General features: G+C 53.0%; 1 protein-coding gene across 8 annotated transcripts in view; it reads left to right on the top strand.

Annotated features, from left to right (window-relative positions):
• The window catches only part of LOC101339418 (phosphatidate cytidylyltransferase, mitochondrial), a 269,881-nt gene that overhangs the window by 239,852 nt on the left and 5,511 nt on the right, over positions 1 to 24,518 (top strand). For 7 of the 8 annotated variants that reach the window (XM_073787705.1, XM_073787706.1, XM_073787707.1 and 4 more), the window contains one exon: positions 23,087 to 23,309. In XM_073787705.1, the coding sequence (XP_073643806.1) occupies positions 23,087 to 23,309 (223 nt within the window). Of the gene's footprint in view, positions 1 to 7,741; positions 8,105 to 23,086; positions 23,310 to 24,518 lie in introns of those variants that run through there. The other variant, XM_073787708.1, reaches the window with a different exon arrangement.

Below are 24,518 nucleotides of genomic sequence, written 5' to 3'. Positions count from 1 at the left end.
AGCAGGCATCATTTCTGCCTTAAGAGTCTTTGCAGAGAGCTCGGAAAGCAGAGAACCGTCCTGCTACTGGCGTTGTTCTGGCCAGATGACACACGGGATGAAGAAATGCCAAGCGTGCCAACAACAGTCAAGGCAGCAGAATAAAGGACCGTCATCGCGTGTCTGTTCTCGTCTGCTCAGGGGACCTCTGGGCTCTTCGTATCACAGAGCTTATAGAAGTGGGACGAAACCTTGAAAAGGGGGACTTCTTTACTAGAGAGGCATTAAAGAACCTTTGGGATCCATCAGAGAACTTTCATTAGCATGTGTAAAGACACTTTTTAAGACGACACACTAAGATGGAAAAAAAGAAAAAGAGTGTTTTTAGGTTGATGGATTAAGTCAAAGGCATTTGTTCAGAAGTTGAGGAAACAGCTCAACATAGGGTTTGGCCGGTTCCCCCTCCTGCCCGGATTCTCCAGGCGCCTCAGCCCCTTTTAGAGCGCGGTCTCCATGAAGGTGCATCTGTGCCGGGGACACAAACGGCAGCTATATTTACACGCAGAGGATTAGTCTTGCTGCTGTGTGACCGCACAGACCTCTTCTCGTTGCAGCGTGGAGCCAGCCTGTCCTGAGAGCACATCAGGTGCTGTCACTTTAGTAGATCTGACTGAGGACCAGGAGGAGGACTGCTCAGAAGTGTGCCTCGTGTGAGTGTCGGTGGTTCTTTGATTTTCCTCTCGGGTCTTGTAAACCCATGGTCTCCTGTGCTACCAGCGGCTGGCACACGGTGAGGTGGCGTCCAAGTCCCGCGTGCTGTGTTTGGTGTGAGTTTTGTTTCATGACTGCCAGTACTTTGGTCCCTTATCTTCTTTGCTAAATCTTTGGGTACGCGCACACACACACACACACACACACACACACACACACACACTCATGCAGCACACATTCTCTCTCCCTCTCTCTCCCTCTCTCCCTCTGTCTCTCTCTCTTTCTCTGTCTCTGTCTCTCTCTCTCTCTCGAAATTTCTCCACAGATTGTCTCCAAAGCATAATTAAAGAGCTCAGTGTTGCAGTAAGGGTTTCGGTCTGGCAGGAGCTAGAAACCTTGGCAAACAAGGGATCTGGACTCTGGATCCGAGCCTCCACGGCCCCAGCAGAGGCCCCGTGCACCGCAGACTAGAGGGGGATGGATTTCGCTACCGTGCTGTCCTCTGACTTCTCTGCCTCCTGCCTTGCTTTCCTTGAAGAGATCTAAGAATACAACTAACAGATCCACAGAGAAACCGGATCAGGGCCAAGTGGAAGCAACAAACCAACTCCTAGTTGGTCAGGTCACTTTAGAAGCACGTCTGAGGCTGAACCCTCTTTGCTCCCCCAAACCTGTCCCTGTCGTTGAACCCGTCGAGGGAGGGTCGTGGGCTTTTCTGACTCATCGGAAGTCGTATCCTCGTGACCACCAAGGTGACCCCTCAGGGATGCAGGGCACCGCTGCCCGTCGAGGGCCTCAGGGCCCTCTTACCTCAAGATGCTCGAAGGACAGAGAGTGTTCCCCGGCCAGAGTTTGGGAAGCGCCCAACCCGATCTCCTGAGTCTGCCTGTGTGGTTGGCGCCAGTCAGGCTCTGAGAGTCTGAGGTGCAGAGACGTGGTTTAGCCCGGGGTTTCTCAGACGTTAACTCGCCGTGGGAGCCTTGATTCCTTTCTCACGAGCCCTGTTAGCAACATTCTGGGGGGCATACTTGCCTAACAAAATGAGCATTTTATTTGGTTTCAAAATTCTCTGATGAACGTGCAGACTCCCAAGGCTCTGGTGCCGTACAGCTTAGGTATGTGATGACAGGATGGTGTGATCCCTTGATCTGGGGCTGTAGGGTACCAGCTTTCCTGCTCAGGGCTTTCAGCGAAGTTCACTGAGGCCAGAGACGTTGAGGAAGCCTGGGGCCCCATTCTCCCTTGCCCGTGTGCCCCTCACCTTCCTTCCTTACCCACCTCTTTCCCTCCGAGCTGTTTCTAGGGGGTGGATTGTCTCCACTTCCGTGTCCATTCCCCAGTCCAGTGCCGTGATCCGGACCATCAGCGTTAATGAAACTTCTCTCCCTCCCTCGCTGGTGCCCTGCTGGTCGCCAGATGCAGGGGGAACCTGAGCCAGGTTATCTTAGTTGACTTCCTGTTTCATGGACGCCTCTTCTCCCTTGGTTTCCTTGGCCCCTTTCTTGCTTTCGTTGGTTCCCCTCCCAGTTCTCTGGCTCCGCCATTCAGGATCTCTCAAAGGCTTGTCCTTAATCCATCCTCCAGGGCTCCGTCCTTCTCACTGCACAGACCCTGGAAAGAAGTCACACGCCAGCTCGTGCCTTGATTTACCACTAGAGGTGGAGGGTTCCTAGGTCTTTCTGTCCGGCTGAGGCCACACCTCCACAGCCACAGAGCCGCCTGCCTTCCGGGTAGTGTGTGCGCCGCTCAGGCCCAGAGGTGCTCCGCCGGCCGTGACCTTATAGGCTCTTTCTCCTCCAGCGCCTCCCCAGCTCTGTCCCCCATCTTCATGGCAGGGCAGCCGTCCGTCTTTCCACTTGCCGTGAAGGCACCTCGCTCTTCTTCGATCTGGTCTCCCATGTGTACTCCCTCTGCCCCCTGTTAAGTCAGTCTGCTGAATCTTTTCCACGAAGCTCCTGGCCTCGGCCATGGCTTAGACCCCCATTCCCACGGCAGTGCCCTCCCTACTGGTCTTGGCACTTTAGTGCAGAAGAAGGTTTCTGACGTCTTCCTCTCTGTTGGGAATTCTCCCACGGCCCCCAGTCAGCTCCAGGGAGCCCTGAGCAGACCCCCGCCTGCAGGAGCTTCTGCGCTGCCCGCTGAGGTGCCGCCCACTGCGGTCTGTCGTCACTTTTCTTGCCTCCTTCTCTTGACAAAGGGCGGTTCCTTCCGCTTCAAGGCGAACAGTTCTGTGCATAGAATGATCACACTTTGCTGTCCCTTGTTGTGTCTGTCCCACCAGGGCACCCAGCATAGTGCCCGATGCCTTCTAGGTGCTAAATGTTTCCATGAAAAACGTGCCACTCTGAGGGCACTGTCAATGCTCTTCCCTTTGGAAAGGATGGTAAGAATTGCTTTCTTTTTTCTTTGTTTTCTTTAAAAAATATTTATTTATTTATTTATGGCTGTGCCGGGTCTTAGTTGCCCCACGGCATGTGGGATCTTAGTTCCCCGACCAGGGATCAAACCCGCGTCTCCTGCATTTGAAGGCGGACTCCTAACCACTGGACCACCGGGGAAGTCCCAAGAATCGCTTTCAAATATGCAATAAGCCCTGAGTGGCACCACGTACTGTACTTCTGTTTTTTTCTGCGTAGCCCTGATGTTTCATTCAGTGAACCCCTGGAACAGAGAATCCCACTGCCACTACCTGTCCTCCCCGAATCCCTGTTTCCCCCCCAAACAGAAACATGCAAATCCCTAGTACCTGGGCATGTGCACACTTAATAATCTGAATCACTGGCTCTGCCTGAGATGCTGGCTTTGGATCAAATGCTCTTATCCCAGTGCTGACCCTGAATAATAAGCCTTCGGAGTTTATTGTAGGAATGAAGTTTCCCCCGCTCCTCCCTCTGTTTATGTTTCTTCCTGTGCGTCTTGCTCTGAGCCCAGTGTGAGCACCAGGTAAGGGGTATAGCAATGAGAAATCCAGTTCAGGTGGGTGCAGCTTGCAGGTCAGAGGGATGGCCAGACACTTGTGGGTGTAAAGAATAGTTCTGTCCATGCTAGAAAAGCCAACAGATCTCTGCTCAGGTGTTTATTACTTCTGGAGTTTTTCAGATCTACCTAAAAAGTTCTCAAAGCCAAAGCCTTTTTCAACCATCTCATAATAGAGCTGTGGTGTGTATTTTATTTGTGTGCGACCACTTTGGGTGCTAGCTCTCGGGCAAGTTATGTCAAGTGACCGCAGCGCAGAGGCTCCGTGTTCTAACCGTGTAACACGGGTACATGGTGCTGATGCCCTGTGGCTCTGTGATTGGCACGTATTGCTTGAGAGCCACCCTGGAGGGCACGGCAACGTTCGCTGATGGGCAATGGTTCTGGCTTATTTTTGACAGTAAGATAAAATCCAGGTTATGTAGGATGACCTTCAGGCACTTTGGTGACCTGTCCTAAACTCCCTTTCCCAGAATTATTCTCAGTAGATGGCCGTCTTGGACTATCAGTTGTCAAAAGCCTCCTTTACCATGATTATGTTTAAAAGAAGTTATCCGAATCCCCGCCATTGTACGCCTTTGAGAAGCTCCACATGGTGTGAGAAGCGATTCTCCCCCAACTCACGGTGGGCAGTGTGGGTGTTCACCTGCTTTGGAACTTCCATTCTGAGGCTCCTATTTGAAACCAGCGTTTTCACTGCCCGGGGCATCTGAATGTGTGCGGTGTGGCCCTAGCCATCTCCCAGCTTCCTCTTCACACCCCCTGTGTCAGGGTTCCCAGCCTCCCTGGTTGCCTCTACTTTAACTTAGATCTTTCGAAACATGCCACCAAATTTGGCGAGCGTCTGACCTGCCATCCTCCCCGACATTTCATTTTGGAAAAAGTTCAGATCTACAGAAACATTAAACGACTGGTTTAAACAACCACGAGCATCCACATATCGTTCACTGGCTTCACTAGTTGTCAATATTCTGCCACATTTGCTTTCTCTTTTGTACGCGTCGTAGACAGTGATGCGATCTAACATAGTACATGTGTTCACTTTCGAGAAGGCCCTCTAGGGACGTTTTCCTTTACATTCAGGGTGCAGTTAGGAGCCACACATTGCATTTCGTTTTTGTGCCACCCAGTGATCTCTGATCTAGGACAGCTTTCCCCATGCTGCGGACTGGATGGTGGTGGCGTTGGGGGACGAGGGAGGCGGGGTCCCAGGCGGGGGCGTCCCTGATATCATTCCTTGGGAAAGTTGCCCTTTGGAACCAGCCAGACCGACAGCAGGGGCCTGTCTGTCCACACTGGGAGGGATGACGTTGTAGATGATAAATAAAGCACGTATTCAGGATGTGCATGTGGTTGTTACGTGGGGGGAAGGGTGAGTTCAGAAATGGACAAGGCAGAGGGAGAGAAGTCAGGTTGAAGGAGGAGAGGAAGCAATTGGAACAGGACGTGGCTGAGCTGTAAGGAACAGATGTAAATGTCCCTGCCTGCTCCGAGATAACTCACCAACTTTTCATATATTTTTATTGCTGCCCCAAAGGCTCATTTCTGTTTTTAGCCAACAATCCCAGTGGTTTTACTTACAAAAAGAAAAAAAAAAAAAAGCAACAACCCAGCACCTTCCCTCATTCGCTGCAAAGGTGGGGCGTTGCCCTATTCTCCTCCTCCCTAAACCTGCAAAACTCTAATGGACCGCTTTCCTGTGAGACCCCCGGTTTCTTAGATATAATTGATTCGAAGCTCAGGTGAAGTCTCTTGACTGTGAAAACTGGTAGCATTTGGGGGAGTGGAGAGAGGGTTCTTCTAATTTTCAGTAGTGAATTTGATGTCTAATAAAACCGACCTCAGAATTTCTGAGACTCGATGTTAACTCCTTGGGGGTGCTGTGATGGAGACCTAGACGGTGGCTGTGGGGTTTCTCACCCGAACTTGGAGCGCCTGGTGGGCTGGGTGGGTGGCAGGGTCTCCCAGGCGGGCATCTTGCCCGGTGCGGGGCTGGGGGCAGGGGACGCCTTCCTCCTCCTGTTGCCCAGATCCCGGGACGCCTTAATTTTTCCTTTTTGAGCACTGGTGGTTTGACTCTTCTTTCATTTCCAAGAAATGTAGCAGAGTATCCTTCCAGTAAATTCCCCCACTTAGCCTAAGCTAGCAGGCCTTGTTTTATGTTGCTTGTGACCAAAAGAACTTGTTAACAAATACAGATATTGGGGCTGTTTACAATGTTTCGCTATTATTTGTGATACCTCTGGGGCCGTCTCTGTACATCCATTCTTGTTCACATCTCGTATTCCCCCCGTTTCTAGAAGTGGAATTTCTGGGTCGGACAGCGCCCATTTCTGCTCCCGTGCATCCTGCCAGCTCATCTCTGGTAGGTTAGCTGACTGACATTCCACTGGCAACTCTATGCATGTGCCTGTCACCCACAGCATCACAAAGGTGACTGTTAATGTGTATTTAATTTTTGCAGGTTTCATAGGAGAATCATTGTGGTAACTTGTCTTTTTTGTTTTCTTTCTGCTACTAGGAAACTTGCATGGTCTTTTCATATTTTCATTGACCATTTGGATTTCTTCTTTTGTGACTGTTTCTATCTTCTTAAAAAAATTTAGGGCATTCATCTTCTTTCTATTGCTGTGCTGTAACTGCTTATTAAGGACCGTCCATCAGATGAGTTAGGAAAATAACCACTTTCCTAATTTGTTATTTGCTTTTCAACTTTACTGTGTTTTTGAAATCCAGATTTTTTTTAAATTTGGAAGTGGTTGAATCATTAAAGCTTTTCTTTAATGGAAAAGGCGTCTAAAGTGTACTAGAAAGGAGCGAAATGTGCTGCCTAGTACCTTGGGACACACGTCTAGGCTGTGTGTGTTGACGGTGGGATAATTGTATGTGCTTAATACATGTTAGTTGTGCAAGGAAGAGATGTATATTGTGTGTCCGTTGCTTCGTTCGTTCACTTATCCGGCACTTCCTGGGTGCCTGCTTCTCTGGCGGCATTGGGTGGGGGTATGAGGGTGGGCGTGGAGGAGCCCTCCCGGGCCTGAGGAAGTTTTGGGGGCGGCGATGTGCAGGGCAGAGCCCCAGGAACGGGGGCCCTGCCACCCCCCACCCCCGCCAGCGTTTCTGGATTGTCTGCTTATTCTCCCCTCCCCCTCCGAGGACATTTTCCACAGTTGCACTGAGCATCCTGAGTGGGCAGAGGGCTTTTGGTGTGTGTTTTAATGGTCTCTTGTTGGGTACCATCAGCAAGCTCTGAAATCAAACGTTTCAATTCTGGTTTTATTTAACCATCTTACCAGATGTTTCCTGTGGTTTGATAGATGTACCATTTACTTGAAAGTTACACTCCTGAGAGTTTGAATGTTATGGACACCGTTGCTATAGACAATGATTCGGTCCGGGCAGGATCTGGGAGACAACTTTCGCATCATTTGGGGGTTGAAGATGTGTTTTTCCCCAGAACAGTAACGCCGTCTTCATCATTGGCTTTTATCGTCTCTGTTACTGTTCTGATCTCTGGTTTATAAGAGACTGTAACCGGTTGCTCGGAATTTATTCCCCTCAACACCACTGTGCCGCCGCGGGTAGTACTTTCTGAAAGCAGCTGGACCCAGGTACATCTAGGTTTTGTCTGTAAAACTCACCTGGGTCGAAAAGAACTCAGGTGGTGGGCAGGCGAAAGTTCGAATTGGCCAGAAATGGGACTGAGGCTGGCTCCCGAGGGCTCCCTGATGCTGGGCGGGGTGAGAAAGCTGCAGACGTGGCATCTTTTGCACCCACCCCAGGCCTGTGGAGACAGACCCGGGACCGCGGCGGCACCTTTACCGTCCCCAGCGCTCTGCGGCCTGAGCCCCCGCAGAGCGGAGCCTCTCAGCCAGGCTTCTGCCGACGGGAGGAAAGCAGAAGGAAGTCGCTCCCTACCAGGCACGAGGGAACCTGGGGCATTTCGACCCTCCTGCCGTGGGGGGCGCGGGGGAGGGGACCGTGCGGGGCGGCGCTGCTCCTCCTCGCCAACCCCCCCCCCCCCCGCCCCGCCGGCAGCCCGCCGGCCTCTCTGGGTTCTGCTGGGCCTCGGTTTAGAGAGTTTTATAAAAGCCTGATGTTCTGGCAGACGGGGAGACAAAGAAAGAGGAAATGGCATGCTGTCCTCCTGACAGCGGATCTCTTTTCTCACGGACTGGGACCGTAACGATGCGTGTCGCCTTCTGGCAGGAAAGCCTCTGTGAACGAACCTCGGCCCGGCCCGGCCCCCGAGCCTGGCCCTCGCGCGCGGGCGGCGGCCCTCACCTTGCCGCCTCCCCCGGCGGGGACTTTTATTCTGACGAGCCTCCCGCCCATCCAGTTTTGCGCCTGGACCGCCTGCCAAGTTTGGGAGGCCCAAGGCTTTCTTGTGGGAGGACGCTGGGCTGTCTTCATGCTCTTTGGCAATGATTAAAGTGAGGTTAGTACCAAAAACCCTTTCATTTTATTCCCTTATCCTTGCTTTTGCAAGCCAGATGGCAACCCTGTATTTTCAGCTGTAATTAATTTAAACTCTGCGGCAGCAAGGCTGGGAGAGGCGGCAACTGCCTGTGCTCAGAAGGGCAGCAGTGACTTTCCTGCTCATCTCTCTTCCCTCACCAGGCGGCCCCTTGTCCCAATCAGATCCCCGTCGTATCCGGTTTCTTCTGAGAGCGGCCTGGAGAGAGAGGGCTCTTAAAGGGGCCGCAGCCCCGCCGCTGTGAGCCGAGGGGTTAAGGCACATGGGTAGTTGTTGCCTTAATGGGGTGGAAGCAGCCAGGTTCCAGGTGACCGCTGACCTGCTGTTGCTGGGCCGGGCCATCACTTGACCCACTAAAGACAATGATGCATAGCTGGTGAGGCTGCAGCTTCGGGGAGGACGGGGTGCGTTTTCTTCCCACTCAGTTCAGTCGCCAGGATCGCTTCCAGAAGGGGGTACGTTTTACGTTTAACATTTATTCTGAAAGAAAATGAGAAGGCAAATAAAAGCACTTGGGCACAATTGAAGTCTGGAGGTTCCGACCTCAGCTGCGTGACCACTGCCCTCCGTGGAGAGGGTGCTGGAGGCCCTCCTCTGTGAGTTGCTTTAGGGACCCACTGGAGAGGAGGCCCCTCCACAGGCCTCAGGACATGGGGCTCTTGTCCCATCTCCCGGGAACTTGCCACGTAACTCGGCGAGCAGCCTCCTCCCTCCTGGCCCTGAAAGGAAGCTGAGGTTCAGATGCAGACTGAGAGGTCCCCGGCCTGGGAGCCGGTGTCCAGGCGCCCTCACCTGTCCGCACAGCAGGCCATTGGAGGACCACACGTGCGGGGCAGCGAGGAGGGGCTGCAGACTGAGGCAGATCTGTTAACAATGACATGTGTGCGGGACACTCTGTAGACCTGTACGCTGATGTCACACAAATGGTAGCTCTTACTGTTCTTAACACTAGCCGTCCCTAGATGGCTCGAAGTCATTTCAAGGCCCATAGTGAGAAATGAGAACCGCAGGTGTGTAGGCTGTGAGTCTCCCAGTGCTCCCCGGCGCTGGCCACACCCCTGACTGCGTCCCGAGTGTGCGCCTGGAGCTGCAGGGCTGGCTGAGCTGGTGATGGGTGGCGTTTGTTTATTTACCTTTTGACGTCAAATGCTCACATTATTCTTCAGCATTTCTCTCATGAACCACTTGGACTGTGTTTACAGAGACTTGTGTTTGTGTTGTTGTTGTGAGCCAGACCTATCCTTTCGGAAGCCTATCATTTTTCTCTAGTAGAGAGGGCCACTGACTACCAATGATTTGTCAAAATGCCTAAGGAGAGAATTACACACAGAATTACCATAGGATCCAGCAAGTCCACACATGGGTATAGACCCACAAGAAGTGAAGGCAGGGACCTGAAACCGGTATCTGTACACCTGCCCATGTTCACAGCAGCATGATTCACGACAGCTGGAAGGTGGGAGCAACCCAGTGCCCGTCAAGGAATGAATAGATCCATACCACGGAATATTATTCAGCCTTAAAAAAGGAACACGCGGTTCTGGCACGTGTCACCGCGTGGATGAACCTTGAAGACATTATGCAAAGTGAAATGTGCCAGTCCCAAAAGCACAAAGAGTCTGTGATTCTTCTTGAGTGAGTGTCACATGCGGAGCAGTGAAGGGAATGTGGTTGCCAGGTGATGAGGGAGGGAGAACCGGGAGTCCGTATTTAACGGGCACAGAGTTTCACTTCGGAAAGATGAAAAGTTTCTCCATGTGGGTTGTGGGATGGCTGCACGACAGTGGGAATGTGCTCAGTGCCTCTGAGCTGTGTATTTTCAAATGACTAAAATGGTAAATTTTATGTGTATTTTGCCACAGTTTTGAAAAAAGATTAAAAAACCTTCCAAAGACTAATGATTAACTTTGGTTCAATTGAATAAACAATACCGAATCCATTATGTGTTCAGCCTTTGTATTCCGTGGTCGGCTGGGATGAACAGTGTGTCAAGAGGGGGTAAGAACTTGAAGGACAGACGTTCAGCTCTCAGGATGTGGCATTTGGGGCCTCATGGTGGGGAGTGGCACTGTGAGGACTCTGGGGCATGGTCATTTTAATTTAAAGGGTGGTTGGGAGTCACCATTGCCATTTGGTGTGGGAGGTCCTTGTGAAAAGGAAAGGAGTGCATCACTTGAGGTATTTGGGAATGGCAGTCCTGGATTCTCCAAAGACATTTTTAGAATCATCCACTCAGGAGTTTGCGGGGGAGATGCCATTTCTGTGTTGAACAGTCATGAGGTTCCCCTGGGTTCCTTTTCCAGGTCCCAGGTTTGGGATTAAATATGATTTTAATAGCCAGATGTTAATGACGTTACAGTAAAACTAAGCAGACGCTATAGGGAAAGTGAGTTCTCAATTCTCTGAAGAGTTTGAAAATAAGAATATTTGTCAAGAAATGCATTTTTGTAACTTGGAAAATGAAGTAAGCCATCAGTATTGGTTTTTATGGATCCCTTGGGAACTTTGCTTCAAGAATAGAGATTGGTTGGTAATTTGCCTATCAGTTGCTAATACATTAGTAGCCTTTCTAAGCACTGGAGAGTCCTCGAAATAACCTTTAAGAAGTTCAGATGCGTTCTTACCCTGTAATCTAAGTAAAGAGAAACAATGGCTTAGCTAACCTCTTCCTCTAGTTTTCGAAAAGATGGAGTTCAGCCCAGACCATACGGATTCTCAGAGGGAATTAATTCAGTACATAATGTGGTCTCAGATGCAAGGTTCTGAATAATGATAATTTTATTACTAATAATCATAACTAATAATTTAATAGTAACAGTAGTAACTATTTTAAAGGATATTTGGTAGATGCCTCAGAATCTTCTATTAAATGAACATTTAATCACTTTATATACTCAGTACTTAAATTCTCAAACTTTTTAGTATAGTTTTATAGTAACTTAATTCAGTAAGTAATTGAATTTTGCCTGCAGAGTTTCTGATGTCAGTCAGGCTAGGTGGGTGGTTTTAAAAGAAAAACTGGCTTTCTAATTTTTGTTTAGTGTAGAATGAATATGTTGAATTAGAGCTTATCCTCTATTGTCAAGAAGTCTGCAGCTCCAAAATATACAAACAGCTCATGCAGCTCTGTATCAAAAAAACCAAAACAACCCAATCAAAAAATGGGCAGCGCTTCCCTGGTGGCGCAGTGGTTGAGAGTCTGCCTGCTGATGCAGGTGACACGGGTTCGTGCCCCGGTCCAGGAGGATCCCACGTGCCGCGGAGCGGCTGGGCCCGTGAGCCATGGCCGCTGAGCCTGCGCATCCGGAGCCTGTGCTCCGCAATGGGAGAGGCCACAACAGTGAGAGGCCTGCGTACCAAAAAAAAAGGGCAGAAGATCTAAATAGACATTTCTCCAAAGAAGACATACAGACAGATGGCCAAAAAGCACATGAAAAGCTGCTCAACATCACTAATTATCAGAGAAATGCAAATCAAAACTACAGTGAGCTATCACCTCGCACCATTCAGAATGGCCATCATCAAAAAGTCCAAAACCAAATGCTGGAGAGGGTGTGGAAAAAAGCAAACCCTCCTACACTGTTGGTGGGAATGTAATTTGGTAACAGCCACTGCGGAAAAGAAGATGGAGATTCCTTAAAAAACTAAAAATAGAACTACCATACGATCCAGCAATCCCACTCCCGGGCATGGATCTGGAGAAAACCATAATTCAAAAGACACATGCACCCCAGTGTTGATTGCAGCACTGTTTACAATCGCCAGGATATGGAAGCAACCAAAATATCCATCGACGGATGAATGGATAAAGGAGACGTGGTGCATGTATACAATGGACTAAGCCATGAAAAAGGAACGAAATAACGCCGTTTGCAGCAACACGGATGGCCCTAGAGATGATGTCATACTAAGTGAAGTAAGTCGGAGAAAGACAAATATATGATATCGCTCATATGTGGAATCTAAGTTTTAAAAAATTGGTACCAATGAACTTACTTACAAAACAGAAACAGACTTACAGATATCGAAAACAAACTTATGCTTACCAAAGGGGAAACATGGGTGGGGGGAGGGATAAATCAGGAGCTTAGGATGAACACACACACACTAGTATGTATAAGATAGGTAACCAACAAGGACCTGCTGTACGGCACAGGGAATGCTACTCAGTATTCTGCGATAACCTATATATATGTTTAACTGAATCACTTTGCTGTATACCTGAAACTAACACAACATTGTAAATCAACTATACTGTGATCAAGTTAAAAAAATAAAGAAGTCCACAGAATAATTTGGAACCGGTTACTGCCACCATCGGGGCTGGATGCTGGGAAGGTACTTGCATTCAGGTGTAGGAATGCGACTGTGTGGGTATGTGAAGGGCAGGAGGGAATTGCAGCAAACCAAAGAGCACAGGGAGGAAATGTGCTGCTCTGTCTTTGACAGGCATGCGCATGTGATGCCGACGTGTGCAGTAACTCATTTATCTCTCTCTTTGGCCAATACAGGGTCACAAGTATAGCTGAATTAGGAGGATTTTAGGAGACTACACGTTACTATGCGACCAGGCTGCTGGCAGAACTGTTGTGTCTTGGGTCGTGCCGTTCCGGGTGGAGTCCCAGTTGACTACAGGTCTCAGAATCATCCTGATTTCCATACTCTATTCTGTTGACCTTGGTTCTTATTAGACCTTCTGCACTGACTTTTGGTTTAAAATGTGCTGTGTAAATTGAAGGGAGTTATCTTTTCTTGTGTGCTGTGTTCTTTAGATTTCCTCTGGAGTACTGTACATAGTTCTGGGTACCACACTTAAAGGTGGATGTCACTTTGGAGAGTGCTTGGAGGTGGGTGGCAGGATGGTAAGGTGTTAGGATGGTGTGAGGGTCGTTGGGAGGGATTCTTGTTGGGGGAAGAGAATTCTGGGCATGGCAGGGCTGACACAGAAGCAGTTTTCCAGTGATTGGAAGAAGAAATAGACTTCGTTGAATTTTTCCGAAGAGCAGACCGTCAATCAAAGAATCGCATTGGAACATCGATAGTAGGGGAGGGCCTTTCATTGAACCCTTCCAGGAGTTGAGTGAATTCCGTGGAGGGGGAGTAAACGAGCGCCCTACCCTGGGGGTGTGTGAGAAGCCGCCGCAGGGCGTCACGTGAGGACGCTGCTGTTCGCACCCCTCTCTGGGGTTCACAGCCGTCCCAGCACGAAGCTCTCTTCAGCTCTCTTCCTCTGAGTGGGACAAAGCTTCCACTCTCTTCAGTAAACAGTGTGTAATGTCTTCCAGCGATTTGCCACAGAATGTGGAACAAAAGCTAAGAGTGAGCCTTCGGAACAGAATCGGAACTTGAATAGAATCAGAAAGTGCCCCCCCCCCCCCCCCGCCCGCCCCGAAGAAGGGAGCGGAAATGGCACTGGAGGTGTTTGCAGACCACTCCTTCCTGGTGGCCTTGCGGGGGCTGGGATTGGTTCTCCAGTGACCCTTGACCCAGATGCTGCCCTGGAGCTTCGTGGGTTCCTGTCTTATTCAGACCAGTTGGTGCTGCTTTTCCCTAAGAATCCATTTGCTTTTTGGTCGGTTCATTCACGAATTAGATACTGTGTGTCGGGCACTGTTCTCCATGCTGACGCGTGGGGGCTTGGGAGCAGGGCGCTGGGCAGGAGGTCCGTGCCGCTCTGGGACTTCCCTGGTGGCGCAGTGGTTAAGAATCCGCCTGCCAATGCAGGGGACATGGGCTTGAGCCCTGGTCCGGGAAGATCCCACATGCTGCGGAGCAACTAAGCCCGTGCGTCACAACTACTGAGCCTGCGCTCTCGAGCCCACGAGCCACAGCTACTGAAGCCCGTGCACCTAGAGCCTGTGCTCCACAACAAGAGAAGCCACCGCAATGAGAAGCCCGCGCACCGCCAGGAAGAGTAGCTCCTCTTGCTGCAACTAGAGAAAGCCCGCACGCAACAACAGACACCCAATGCAGCCAAAAAAAATTAAAATATAAATAAATAAATTTATTAAAAAAAAGCCACTCTGGACCTTCTCTGTGGGCAGATCTCTTAGCGTCACCCCTTTCTCCCTCACCCAGCCATCCCAAGTGGTTGGATAGCCAAGCAGAGCAGTGCCGCAGTGATACCTCTGCTGCTGTGCAGCGGGACAGACGAGCTGCCCCAGGTTTGTGTGCGTTGCAGACACTGTAGCTGTTGTGCAGAAGGAGAGACATGATGTTTCTATCACTCCTCTGGTGCAGGGACTTCGATGCCAAAAACAGAAGAGTGGTTGTATTATTTTTTTTTTATTTTTATATTTTGCGGTACGCGGGCCTCTCACTGTTGCGGCCTCTCCCGCTGCGGAGCACAGGCTCCGGACGCACAGGCCCAGCGGCCATGGCTCACGGGCCCAGCCGCTCCGCGGCACGTGGGATCTTCCCGGACCGGGGCACGAGCCCGTGTCCCCTGCATCGGCAGGCGGACTCCCAACCACTGCGCCACCAGGGAAGCCCTGTATTATTTTTTAATATCATTCGTCAAGAGGCTACAGAATGACAAAAATGACTTACACATTTAGTAGCAGTAGGAATTTTAAATTAATTTGTATTTTATTAGTCTCAGCCACATCTCCACTCATTTGAAATGAGTGAGTGTACACGTGTGGCCGCGTGATCCGTTGAGTCCATAAGCAGAGCTCAGGCTGCACGTGGTCCCGTGCTGCGCCCGCCGTCCGCGGGTGGACGCCTGCCGCTCTCATGGCAGCCGTGGCCCACCCAGGATGGGGGGGGGAGGGGCGAGGGGCTTTCCCCGTCGCGTTCTCAGGGTTGACCTCTTTTCTAAAACTTCAGTTTTTTCTCTCGTCTCAGCTAATGATGGAAAACATGCACAGACTGTCTTAGTCAAAGAAAACTAGTCTCTTATTTTCACAGAGTTGAGCTGCTGGGAGAGGGGCTCCGGGTGGCGGTCTGACATCACGGGTCTCGCCCTCTCTGGGCAGCAGGTTGGGGAGCCCTGACTCCCCAGGCGAAGAAGGCCCGAGTGCTGGCCCTGTTCTCGGAGCGGAGCACAGCCTCTGGCTGCCTGGCCTCTGGGCCACCGCGAGGAGAAGGGAAAGCAGAGGCCGAGCAGACGGGCAGGGACCCTCCCGCCAGGCCTGCCCCAGGATGACCAGGGAGGAAACCAAGACACGAGGGGAGCGGACCCAGCGCCTGCAGCCGCTGAGCCAGTGAGGAGCCTTAGCACGGGACAGACGGGCCTGCGCGGGGCCGTCACGTCCCGAAGTCACGTTCATAATAAAGATCCCAAGTCACCAAGAAGGACAGGAGTCAATTGTAGGCTGTTGCAGACGGGTTCTAACTACAACGCCTTTAAAGTACCTTGTGTCTTAAGGCTTACACGGCGGTTGTTTAGAAGCTTTACAGAAGTGGCCGCCGTGGGCCCAGGTGACGGCTGTCGGGTGTCCTGGGTGCCCTGGGTCCCCACGCGGGTCTGCGCAGTGACTGTGCCCGAGGGCAGAGAGACCCACCGTCTGGGGGACAGAGCAGGGCAGGAGCAGCCACGAAACGTCCCCTGGGGCTGGTCCCCTGGAGGGTCCCCTGGGGCTGGCCCCCTGGAGGGTCCCCTGGGGCTGGCCCCCTGGAGGGTCCCCTAGGGCTGGTTTCCTGGAGGGCCCCTGGGGCTGGCCCCCTGGAGGGTCCCCTAGGGCTGGTTCCCTGGAGGGTCCCCTGGGGCTGGTTTCCTGGAGGGCCCCCTGGGGCTGGTTTCCTGGAGGGCCCCCTGGAGGCCAGCGCAGCCAGGGCATCTCAGGGCTGGAGATTGTGGAGCCGTGGGCGGTGCTGTCTCAGTGCCGCTCGGTCTTGAGGGCGGCGACTGGAGACCCTTCACTCAGCTACAGAGGCAGAGTCCAGTGAGGATGGCTGAAGCCTTCCTCAGACACGCCTGTCCTCTCCCCTACCCAGAGCTGGTCACCCTCCCTCCAGCACCGAACAGCGTGCAGGAGTTGAGGCAGGAGGGGGAGGGCTGGCCTGATGGGAGCCCCCGTCCCGCCCCCGCCGGCCTGTGCCCTGGGTGCGCCTCTTCTCAGCTCCGTCTCCCTCCTCCTGCCCTGGGAAGGGTGCGGACACCCCCGAGGCTGGCACGGGCGTTGGGGAGAGAAGGCGGGCGTTGGACGCAGCTGGCCCGGGCCTTGGGGTTGGTTATCGACGGGCCCATCCGCGCAGGACTGAGGAGAAGGTCTGCTGGTTCGTTCACTCTCTGCCTGCAGTGGTCCTGAGCTGGACGGCCGGGAGGATGGCTTGGCCGATGAGGGTCTGCGGTCCTGCGCGTCGGGGCGGGCGGTGCCTTTTCCTGGCTTCCTGAATTGCACTTGGAGGAGCAGTCGGGGGGGCAGCTGGCCCTCCAGCTTCTCACCGGCAGGCCTGGCCTCACACACTTTGTCACCTCAGTGCTGATTAAATGTCCTCGTGATGACAGGCACGTGTGACAAGGACACCTCAGGTCCGGTGGGTCTTAGGGGCCTCTGAAAATGTCCAGACCAGGCTTCAAAAAAATGGGTGTCGGGGGGAAGAGATTAATTACAGATAAAGCAGAATAAAACATGGATGTGGAGAATATCTAAAGAAGTAAAAGCATTGGGGGTAAAAGCCATGGAAACTGTATCAGTTTCTGGGGCTGCCATGACCAAGTGCCACAGACTGGGTGGCTTCAGCAGGAGAAATGTATTTCCTCCCAGTTACGGGGGCTGAAGTCTGAGACGGAGCTGAGGGCAGGGTTGCTTCTTCCGAGCGCTGTGAGGACCGCTTGTCCCAGGCCTCTCTCTCAGCTTCCGGTGGCCTCGGGCATTCCTTGGCTTATAGATTGCGTTCTCCCTACATCTTCACATCTCACGTCGTCTTTTCTTGGTGCATGTCTGTCACTTGGTCCAACTTCCCCCTTTTAGAAGGACACCAGCCATTGGCTGAGGGCCCACCGTAATGCCCTCATCTTAATATGATTCTCTGTGAAGACAGAGGTACTGGGGTTGGGTCTTCAGCCTCTTTTGGGGGGCAGGGGACACAATTCAACCCATAACTGATAAAAGGTAATTGAAAGGAGAAAGTGGAGTGGCTAACAAATGTATGAAGAGGCCCTCAGTTGCGCTGGTGCCAGACGTGACTGAGGACGCAGTGGTGGGAGGAGTGCGGTGGACGCGGGGTCCTAAAGGGCTCCGGCAGCACCCGCTGGCCCTGAAGGCGGGGCGCCCTGCAGCCAGAAGCCTCCCCTCCGGAGATGCACCTGCGCGGCACCCAGGCACAGGAATGTCAACACCGTGGGACTGTTGATAACTAGGAAAACCCGACATGGCCAAATGCCTGTCGGGACAGCAGTGGATCAACAAGCTGGTGGATTCCTGTGAAGGAATCCTGTATGGCAGGTGACGAGCATGAATGAACCGGATCTCTAGGCCAGACACACGTGAGGGGAAAAAGCCCGGCTGTTAAGTACATACAGTGATGGGAATGTACAATGTGCTGCTCTGCTTCCCAGATGCGTTCACAGGTGGGCAGAGGGCAAAGGCTCCGGGGGGAAGCATCTCCCAACATGGGCCAGCGGGTGCATCTAGGGATGAAGGAGGGGCAGGGCCTGGGGGCGTGAAGGAGGACCACGCTCTGCAGCTTTAATCCTTAGGAGGGAAGGAAAGATCTGAAGCGAATAGGATGGTGAGGTTTCCTCTGTCAGTTCTGGGTGGTGGGTACGTGGGTCTTTGTAGTTTTCTCTGCATCCCCCTCTTGAGACAGAAAGGAGCCAGTCAGATATAAATAGAACCCTGGCACTGTGTTAGTGTTGCAGCCTTAGGCAGGTTACTTATCTCCCTGCATCTCAGCGTGCACACCTGTGCGGTGGAGATGCTGACGCTGACGTTGCAGCACTGTGGTGGATTTAATAAGGTGAGGATGATAACTACCTTCAGTAAGTGGTAGTTGATGATAGTAAAGGTAACCCACGTAAGCAGTTTACTCGGAGGGATTCCCAGCCCGTAGTGCTCTCTCTCTCTGGGCAGGTTTTCTGAGGGCAGCCATTGCAATGGAGGTGCTTCTCCCTGGCACTGTAGGTCACACCTGTCATGGGACAGAGCCAGTGAGGAGTGTGTCGCTTAGTTCCAGGTAGTGGGTTTTTGAAATGTGAACTAGCAGAAACAGCGGGGGGAGGCATGTTACTCGGTTGGAAAGATGGGGCGGGGATGTCATCAGCCAACTGCACGGTCCTCCAAGCTCAGGTCGGGTTCCCTTGAACCTTGGATGCGGTAGGGCTGTGGCTTTTTTCTTGATTATTAAGTTACGTTAAGCGGTGGCAGGTGTCCTATACGACACAGTCTTCCCCCCAGTCAAAGGCAGAGACAGCTGCCCCCGAGTCACTGCCGAGCAGGACGTGCTGGGCACCGCAGCAGACAGTCCCTCTGTGCCTTTGGGATGCCCTGAATGCCAGTATTTCTCAGCTTTTTCCGGCCCATGACACACAGCTCACCATTTTGTACCAGGAGGGCACCTCTGCCTCGCCTCCCACCCCTTCCCCATGCCAACGCCTTCCCTCCACACCACACACCCTGGCGGCGCTGTCTTGCCCCGCCGCTTCCCGTCTGAAATTGGTACCTTGGAGTGACGAGACTGACCCAGGATGTCCTGGACACACCCACGCGCCCTCCCGCCTGGTTGGAAGGCAGTGAATTCTCCTGCTCACAAGGAGGAAGAGGGGGTGATGCGTGAGGTTTGGATGACCTGGGGGACACTTAGAAGCGGGGGAAGGGGAAACAGAAGATGGGGAAGGTAGTGAAAGGGAGAAACTATTTCACAGCTGTTTATGGCTGTTTAAATGCTCCCTAAATTCTGCATTTTTCAGAAAAAAAAGTCTTTCCTGTTGGGAATTTCCTCTGAAATTGCCTTAATTCCCTTTCGTTCACCACAGAGCCTAACTGGACTCACACATGATGTGTGTACTTTAATAGTTCAGTTAGGGGCTTCCCTGGTGGCGCAGTGGTTAAGAATCCACCTGCCAGTGCAGGGGACATGGGTTCGACCCCTGGTCTGCGAAGATCCCACATGCCGCGGAGCAATTAAGCCTGTGCGCCACAACTACTGAGCCCGTGCACCACAACTTCTGAAGCCTGTGCGCACCTAGAGCCTGCGCACCGCAACGAAGAGTAGCCCCCGCTCGCCGCAGCTAGAGAAAGCCTGCGCGCGGCGACGGAAGACCCAATGCAGCCAAAAATAAAATAAATTTTTAAAAAAGATAGTTCACTTAGTGAATGGTGGTTAAAACACCCGCTCTGTGCTCAGCCCCGTGCCTTGCAGGGTCGTCCCCTCACGCACATGCAGGTCCCCACCGTGCCCTCTGGTGCTCCAGTTTGGGGGGTCAGGGAGGGCCTCCTGGAAGCTGGGGATGGAGGGGTGGGTGATGCGGGGGCCTGCAGTGAGGATGGCTGAGCGGCTGGGTGTCTGGTTGCTGTCCCGCCTCCACCGCTCAGGCTAAGCGTTTATCGTCCTCATCTCCGGCCTCTTTTCTGTGAGACAGGGACGGGGCCATCTACTTGATCCACGTCACAGACCCAGCAACTCAGCAAGTAATGGCAGGGGAGAGACATTTTCTGGTTTTAATTTTTTTTAATGACTATTATTTTTAATTGTAGTGCATACAGTGTACCATTGTAGCCATTTTTAAGTGTACAGTTCAACGGCATTAAGTATCTTCTCTGAGGAAGCTGTCTAAAATTAACGATGCTTTAACAACTTTATTGTGATTTGTGTTGGGCCGTGAAGGTGAAGGTTTGTTACCCATCCTGTAGGTTCCCAGAGGGCGGACGCTTGTGTGAGGGATGCAGAGGACAGGCAAGATGGGTGAGTCGGAGGCCAGGCTCGGTCTTTGCCGGGACCCTCGTGGGCCCTGCTCCCTCCTTCCTTGAACCTCCATATACACCTCACCCTCGTGCACAGTGGGTCTTGCCACAGACCTTCAGTCCCCTCCTGCCGTGGGTGTTCTGCATCCCATTGGCCGGGACACCCTGTCACCTCAGGGATGTTCCTGTATTACGGGAGCCTGGGCCCGCGCGGGGGACACGGGGGCCGGGTTGGGCCGAGGGGCCTACAGCATGGGGACCCCCGGGGCCCCAGAACATTTCCTCCAAAGCACTAAGTAAATAGCTTCATCCCCACATCCCTCCCCTGTGCTAAGAATTCAGACTCCCTTTGGTTTAGTGAATTGGTGTCAGGAGGTAAGGAATTTAGTCGAGGCCCGAGATTGTCAAGTAAGACCTTCCTGAGGGTTTCCTTCAGCTCTGAGCCCCGGCCGGCTGAAGGGCGGGAAAACCTCACGTTGACGACTGTGCGAGTGGATGCACTTTCCTCAGTTTCACTGCCTGGAGTTGAGTCTACTTTTCCCCAGACACTGGGGACATTGCTGGCTTCTCGCCTCAGGGCAGAGCGGCAGCACGTGGCACCCATTTCTCTGTGGAAACGCCCTCTCCAGGGTGAGGATGGGTCCCGGGAGGAGCCGTGCACCCCAAGCCTCCTGTCATCGGCTGCCCCTCTGCGTCCAGCCCCCCGCACGAGCCCTCTGGACTCTTTCCCGAGCAAACGTCGTCTTTAATGAGAACGGAGGCGCCGCGGGGCTCGCAGGCAGGAAGCGTGTGGTTTGGGTCCGGGAGCACATGACGCCCCGGGAAGCAGTGGAGCCCGGGGTATGAGTCACTGGGGGAAGGAAAACAACGTCTGTCTTCAAGCTCCGGGAACTGGGAAAACGAGCTGGAAATCTGAGTAATGTATAATTTTACTAAAATTAACCAGCGAGGTCTTCAGATGGTTTCTGGGTGTTTCAGTGTCTTTTCCGGTCCTTGATGCCTGCCGCGTCCTGCCTGCGGGGGCCCATTCTCCCGTTCGCTCCCCGCGGGTTGACTTGGGACAGTCCCCATCGTTCCTCGGGCCCCTGCTGCGCTGTGCAGCGTCGCGGTGCTGCGTGGTGCGGGGTGTGAGCACCGGCGCCCCCGGGCGACTCTCCAGCCTTCTGCCCGCTCCTCCGGCCCTGCACCCCTCCTGGTGCTGTGGTGGTCACGGGGGAGCTTGTCGCCCCTGCCCGTGGTCGTGAGCCCATGAGAAGGGCTGTGTCTTCCTCTCTGTAACCGTCAGAAAATAGGGGCTCAGTTAACATTGGTTGAATATCGTGGGGCCTGAACTGGACGGAGGCGCGTTCCAAGTGACGTGTCCGGTCCCTGAGTTTGCAGAGTTCATGAAGTGACCTCTAGAAACCTCATTTTGGGGGGTAGGTTCCCTGACACAATGACAAACCTCACTGTGTCAGGGAAGCAATTCACATAGCTCATCAAACACTGAATTTTAGTCAAATTTAGATGGAAACCTGATGCTGGAGATGACTCTGTGTGACAACGTAGTCTTTTCAGACACTGGTCACCTGTATATTCAGTAATAAGTACCCGTTCAGGGAAAAGCCAGGTTATCTTGGGTTTGAGGGGCCTGAAGCCCATCGAGCCAGACGTCCCCGTTCTGTGCCGTTCTGCAGGAACGTTCGGCGTTTGCGGTCACGACCGCGCAGCCCTTCACTGTAAAGGCCTGTAATGTCATCTGAATCATCACAGGAAGATGAAATCATGGACGGGCTGGTTGCAGAATTACTTTTTTTCTTTCCTTTTTTTGGTATTGTAATTCTTTGAAACTTGTCAGGATCCATGTGGTGTGTATGGAACATCTCATCTACACTGTGACCAGAACATACTTTTCCGTGATTGTCTTCATGGGCTGCAAGTTTATTGTCTAATTGCTTCTAAGTCAGCTTGTATAGTCGACCAGCGAATAGTGCAGGGCTGGGGGGACACACCCATAAATTACATGCTGTGCCTTCCGCGGTTCGTTGCCCTGTAGTTGATGAACTGAGCTTACAGCTGATTTGGTTCCACTAATGTCCATTGATCTCTCCACCGTCACAGAAGTCATTACCACATTTTTAGTTAGAATACTTGCTCCTTTGTTATGAAAAAAAGACTGCTTTGGCAGCAGAGAACACAGCGGATTTAAGGGCTGAGACCTGAGGCACAAAGAACCCCTGGGCGGGGGTGAAACCTGGGCCGCGAGTTCCTGGGCTTCTACCATGAGGCCCACCGCTACTGTGCGGAGTCATTCTCCCCGTTCTCAAAGAGACGCAGCGTGTGACCTTGCCCCTAGACGAGATCCATCAGGTTGCAGGCAGGGCCCTGCTACCGCCTCATCTGGGTCCCACTCGGCCCGCACCTGCCTGTGGTTGGACTTTCCTATGGCAGGGCCCTCCCACTGGCGCGCCAGGCTCTCCACGCTCCACACCAGCCTGATCGCCACACCGTGAGCCAAATACCACGGCTCGCGGGCCAGTAGCCTCGGCCAGTGAGGAGACTGCACTGGGTCTCGGTCCCCTCGTCTGGGGCGGGGGTGGTTACAGCCTCCCCTTCTCAGTGCTGTTGGGAAGACTGAATGAGCTGAGGCCAGTGGAGCCTTAGAACAGGACCCGGCAGGTAGGAGGCATGGGGTTCCTTTGGCATCATCACCACCTTCATCCTTCTGAAGGCAGATCCTGGTCCAACCAAGCCAGCCTGGAGCACACAGGTGAGATCTCTGGGCTCCGAGCGAGTGGAGTTTGTTGAAGAAGCGCTCAGCCAGACTGCCGAGCAGGGGGCTGCCGTCTCGTCTGGATGGAGCTATGGAGCTGACTCTGGACCCTGGGAAGGTGCTTCTCCCCAGCACCCACCTGGGTTAGCATCCTGGCCCCTCAGTTACTGGTAGGCTATTCGATCAGAGCCTCAGACGGCGGGGTGATGATTGTGTAATATTTACCCACACCAAAGTGAGGGATGAAATGATCAGTGTGAGTGTCTCACCACGGTCGCCAGCCCCCTTGCCTCCCAGAAGCTGCCAGGTTTTCCTGTCTGAGCGTTCACTCCTCTTTTTCAGGAACAAGACGGCCAACGGGGACTGCCGGAAAGACCCCCGGGAACGGAGCCGCAGCCCCATTGAGCGAGCCGTGGCCCCCACTATGAGCCTGCACGGCAGCCACCTGTACACGTCCCTCCCCAGCCTCAGCATGGAGCAGCCCCTTGCACTGACCAAGAACAGCCTGGACGCTGGCAGGCCGGCCGGCCTCTCGCCCACCATGACCCCAGTGGAGCGGCAGCAGGTACGCCCTTGTCCAGCGCGGCTCGGCCGGTGGCCAGTAGTGGGTCCGGGGGCTTGGGGGATGGAGGGTGGGGTGCAAGGAAGGCAGTGACAGACGTGGGGAGTAACCCCACCCTCGGTTCTGTACTGAGAGTGGTTTTAATTCTGACCTGGGCCTGCCTAGGCCTCGCCCCTTGGGACTAATGGCTTCAGACAAGACAATGTCTTTGGGGCTTAGTTTCTTTGCACGAGACGGGGTTGGTCTAGACTAGCTGTGTTTCTAGCAGTCTTCCTTGGCAGCCGTGTTTAGGGATCAATGTAATAATCCTAATAGGAATCCTACGTCAACCCGTTACAGGGCCACACGGATGGAGTTAAATGCCAGGTTGCTTTGCTTTGGGCTGGAATCCTATGAAGTCAGTGGTCACAGTGGCTAGTAGCTCCTGCTGGTCAGAAACCTGTGATTGGCAGACAAAGATTTTTTTTTTTTTTTTAGGAAATTAAGTTGTTACTTAATAAACACAGATTGCTTGGTAGGAAAAAAGGCTTTAAAAAATGGGGTTCCTGGGGGCTTCCCTGGTGGCGCAGTGGTTGAGAGTCCACCTGCCGATGCAGGGGACGTGGGTTCGTGCCCCAGTCCGGGAGGATCCCACATGCTGCGGAGCAGCTGGGCCCGTGAGCCATGGCCGCTGAGCCTGCGCGTCCGGAGCCTGTGCTCCGCAACGGGAGAGGCCACAACAGTGAGAGGCCCGCGTACCGCCAAAAAAAAAAAAAAAAGTGGGGTTCCTAAGGGAAGAACTAATAAAAGGAGGCATTAGCCTTGAGGTTCAGAAACACTGCACGAACCCATGGCTTTTCTCTCTGAACCTTTGGGGCCTGTGACCTAATAGGTCCTCACTCAGTGTTTGCTTAAGACTCTTGGACGTGGACAGCGAGCAGAGGAGGTGGTGGGGCCGCCGGAGCCGGGCTGAGCCTCCAGGCCGCCGCTGTGTCCCTGGCCCGCGCCTGGTTCTGACCCAGTCTGTGACACCTGCTTGTGAGGGGCCCCGGGCGTTGGGCGAGGTTGCGCTGGTGCCTGTGGTTCCCAGTGAGGCTGATGGAGCCCAAAATCACAACCCTGTTTGTTTCCTTTGTTCTTTTAACAAAACTGCGTGGACACTTGCTTTGTGTAGGGAGTGTGTTAGAAACGGGTCAAGCTGGATGCGGGCGCTCACAGTTTTGAGTCTGGAGG

The sequence above is a fragment of the Tursiops truncatus genome, chromosome 10 (genome assembly GCF_011762595.2).
Source record: "Tursiops truncatus isolate mTurTru1 chromosome 10, mTurTru1.mat.Y, whole genome shotgun sequence".
Taxonomy (NCBI): Eukaryota; Metazoa; Chordata; class Mammalia; order Artiodactyla; family Delphinidae; genus Tursiops; species Tursiops truncatus.
This window is presented reverse-complemented; position numbering and strand designations above follow the sequence as displayed.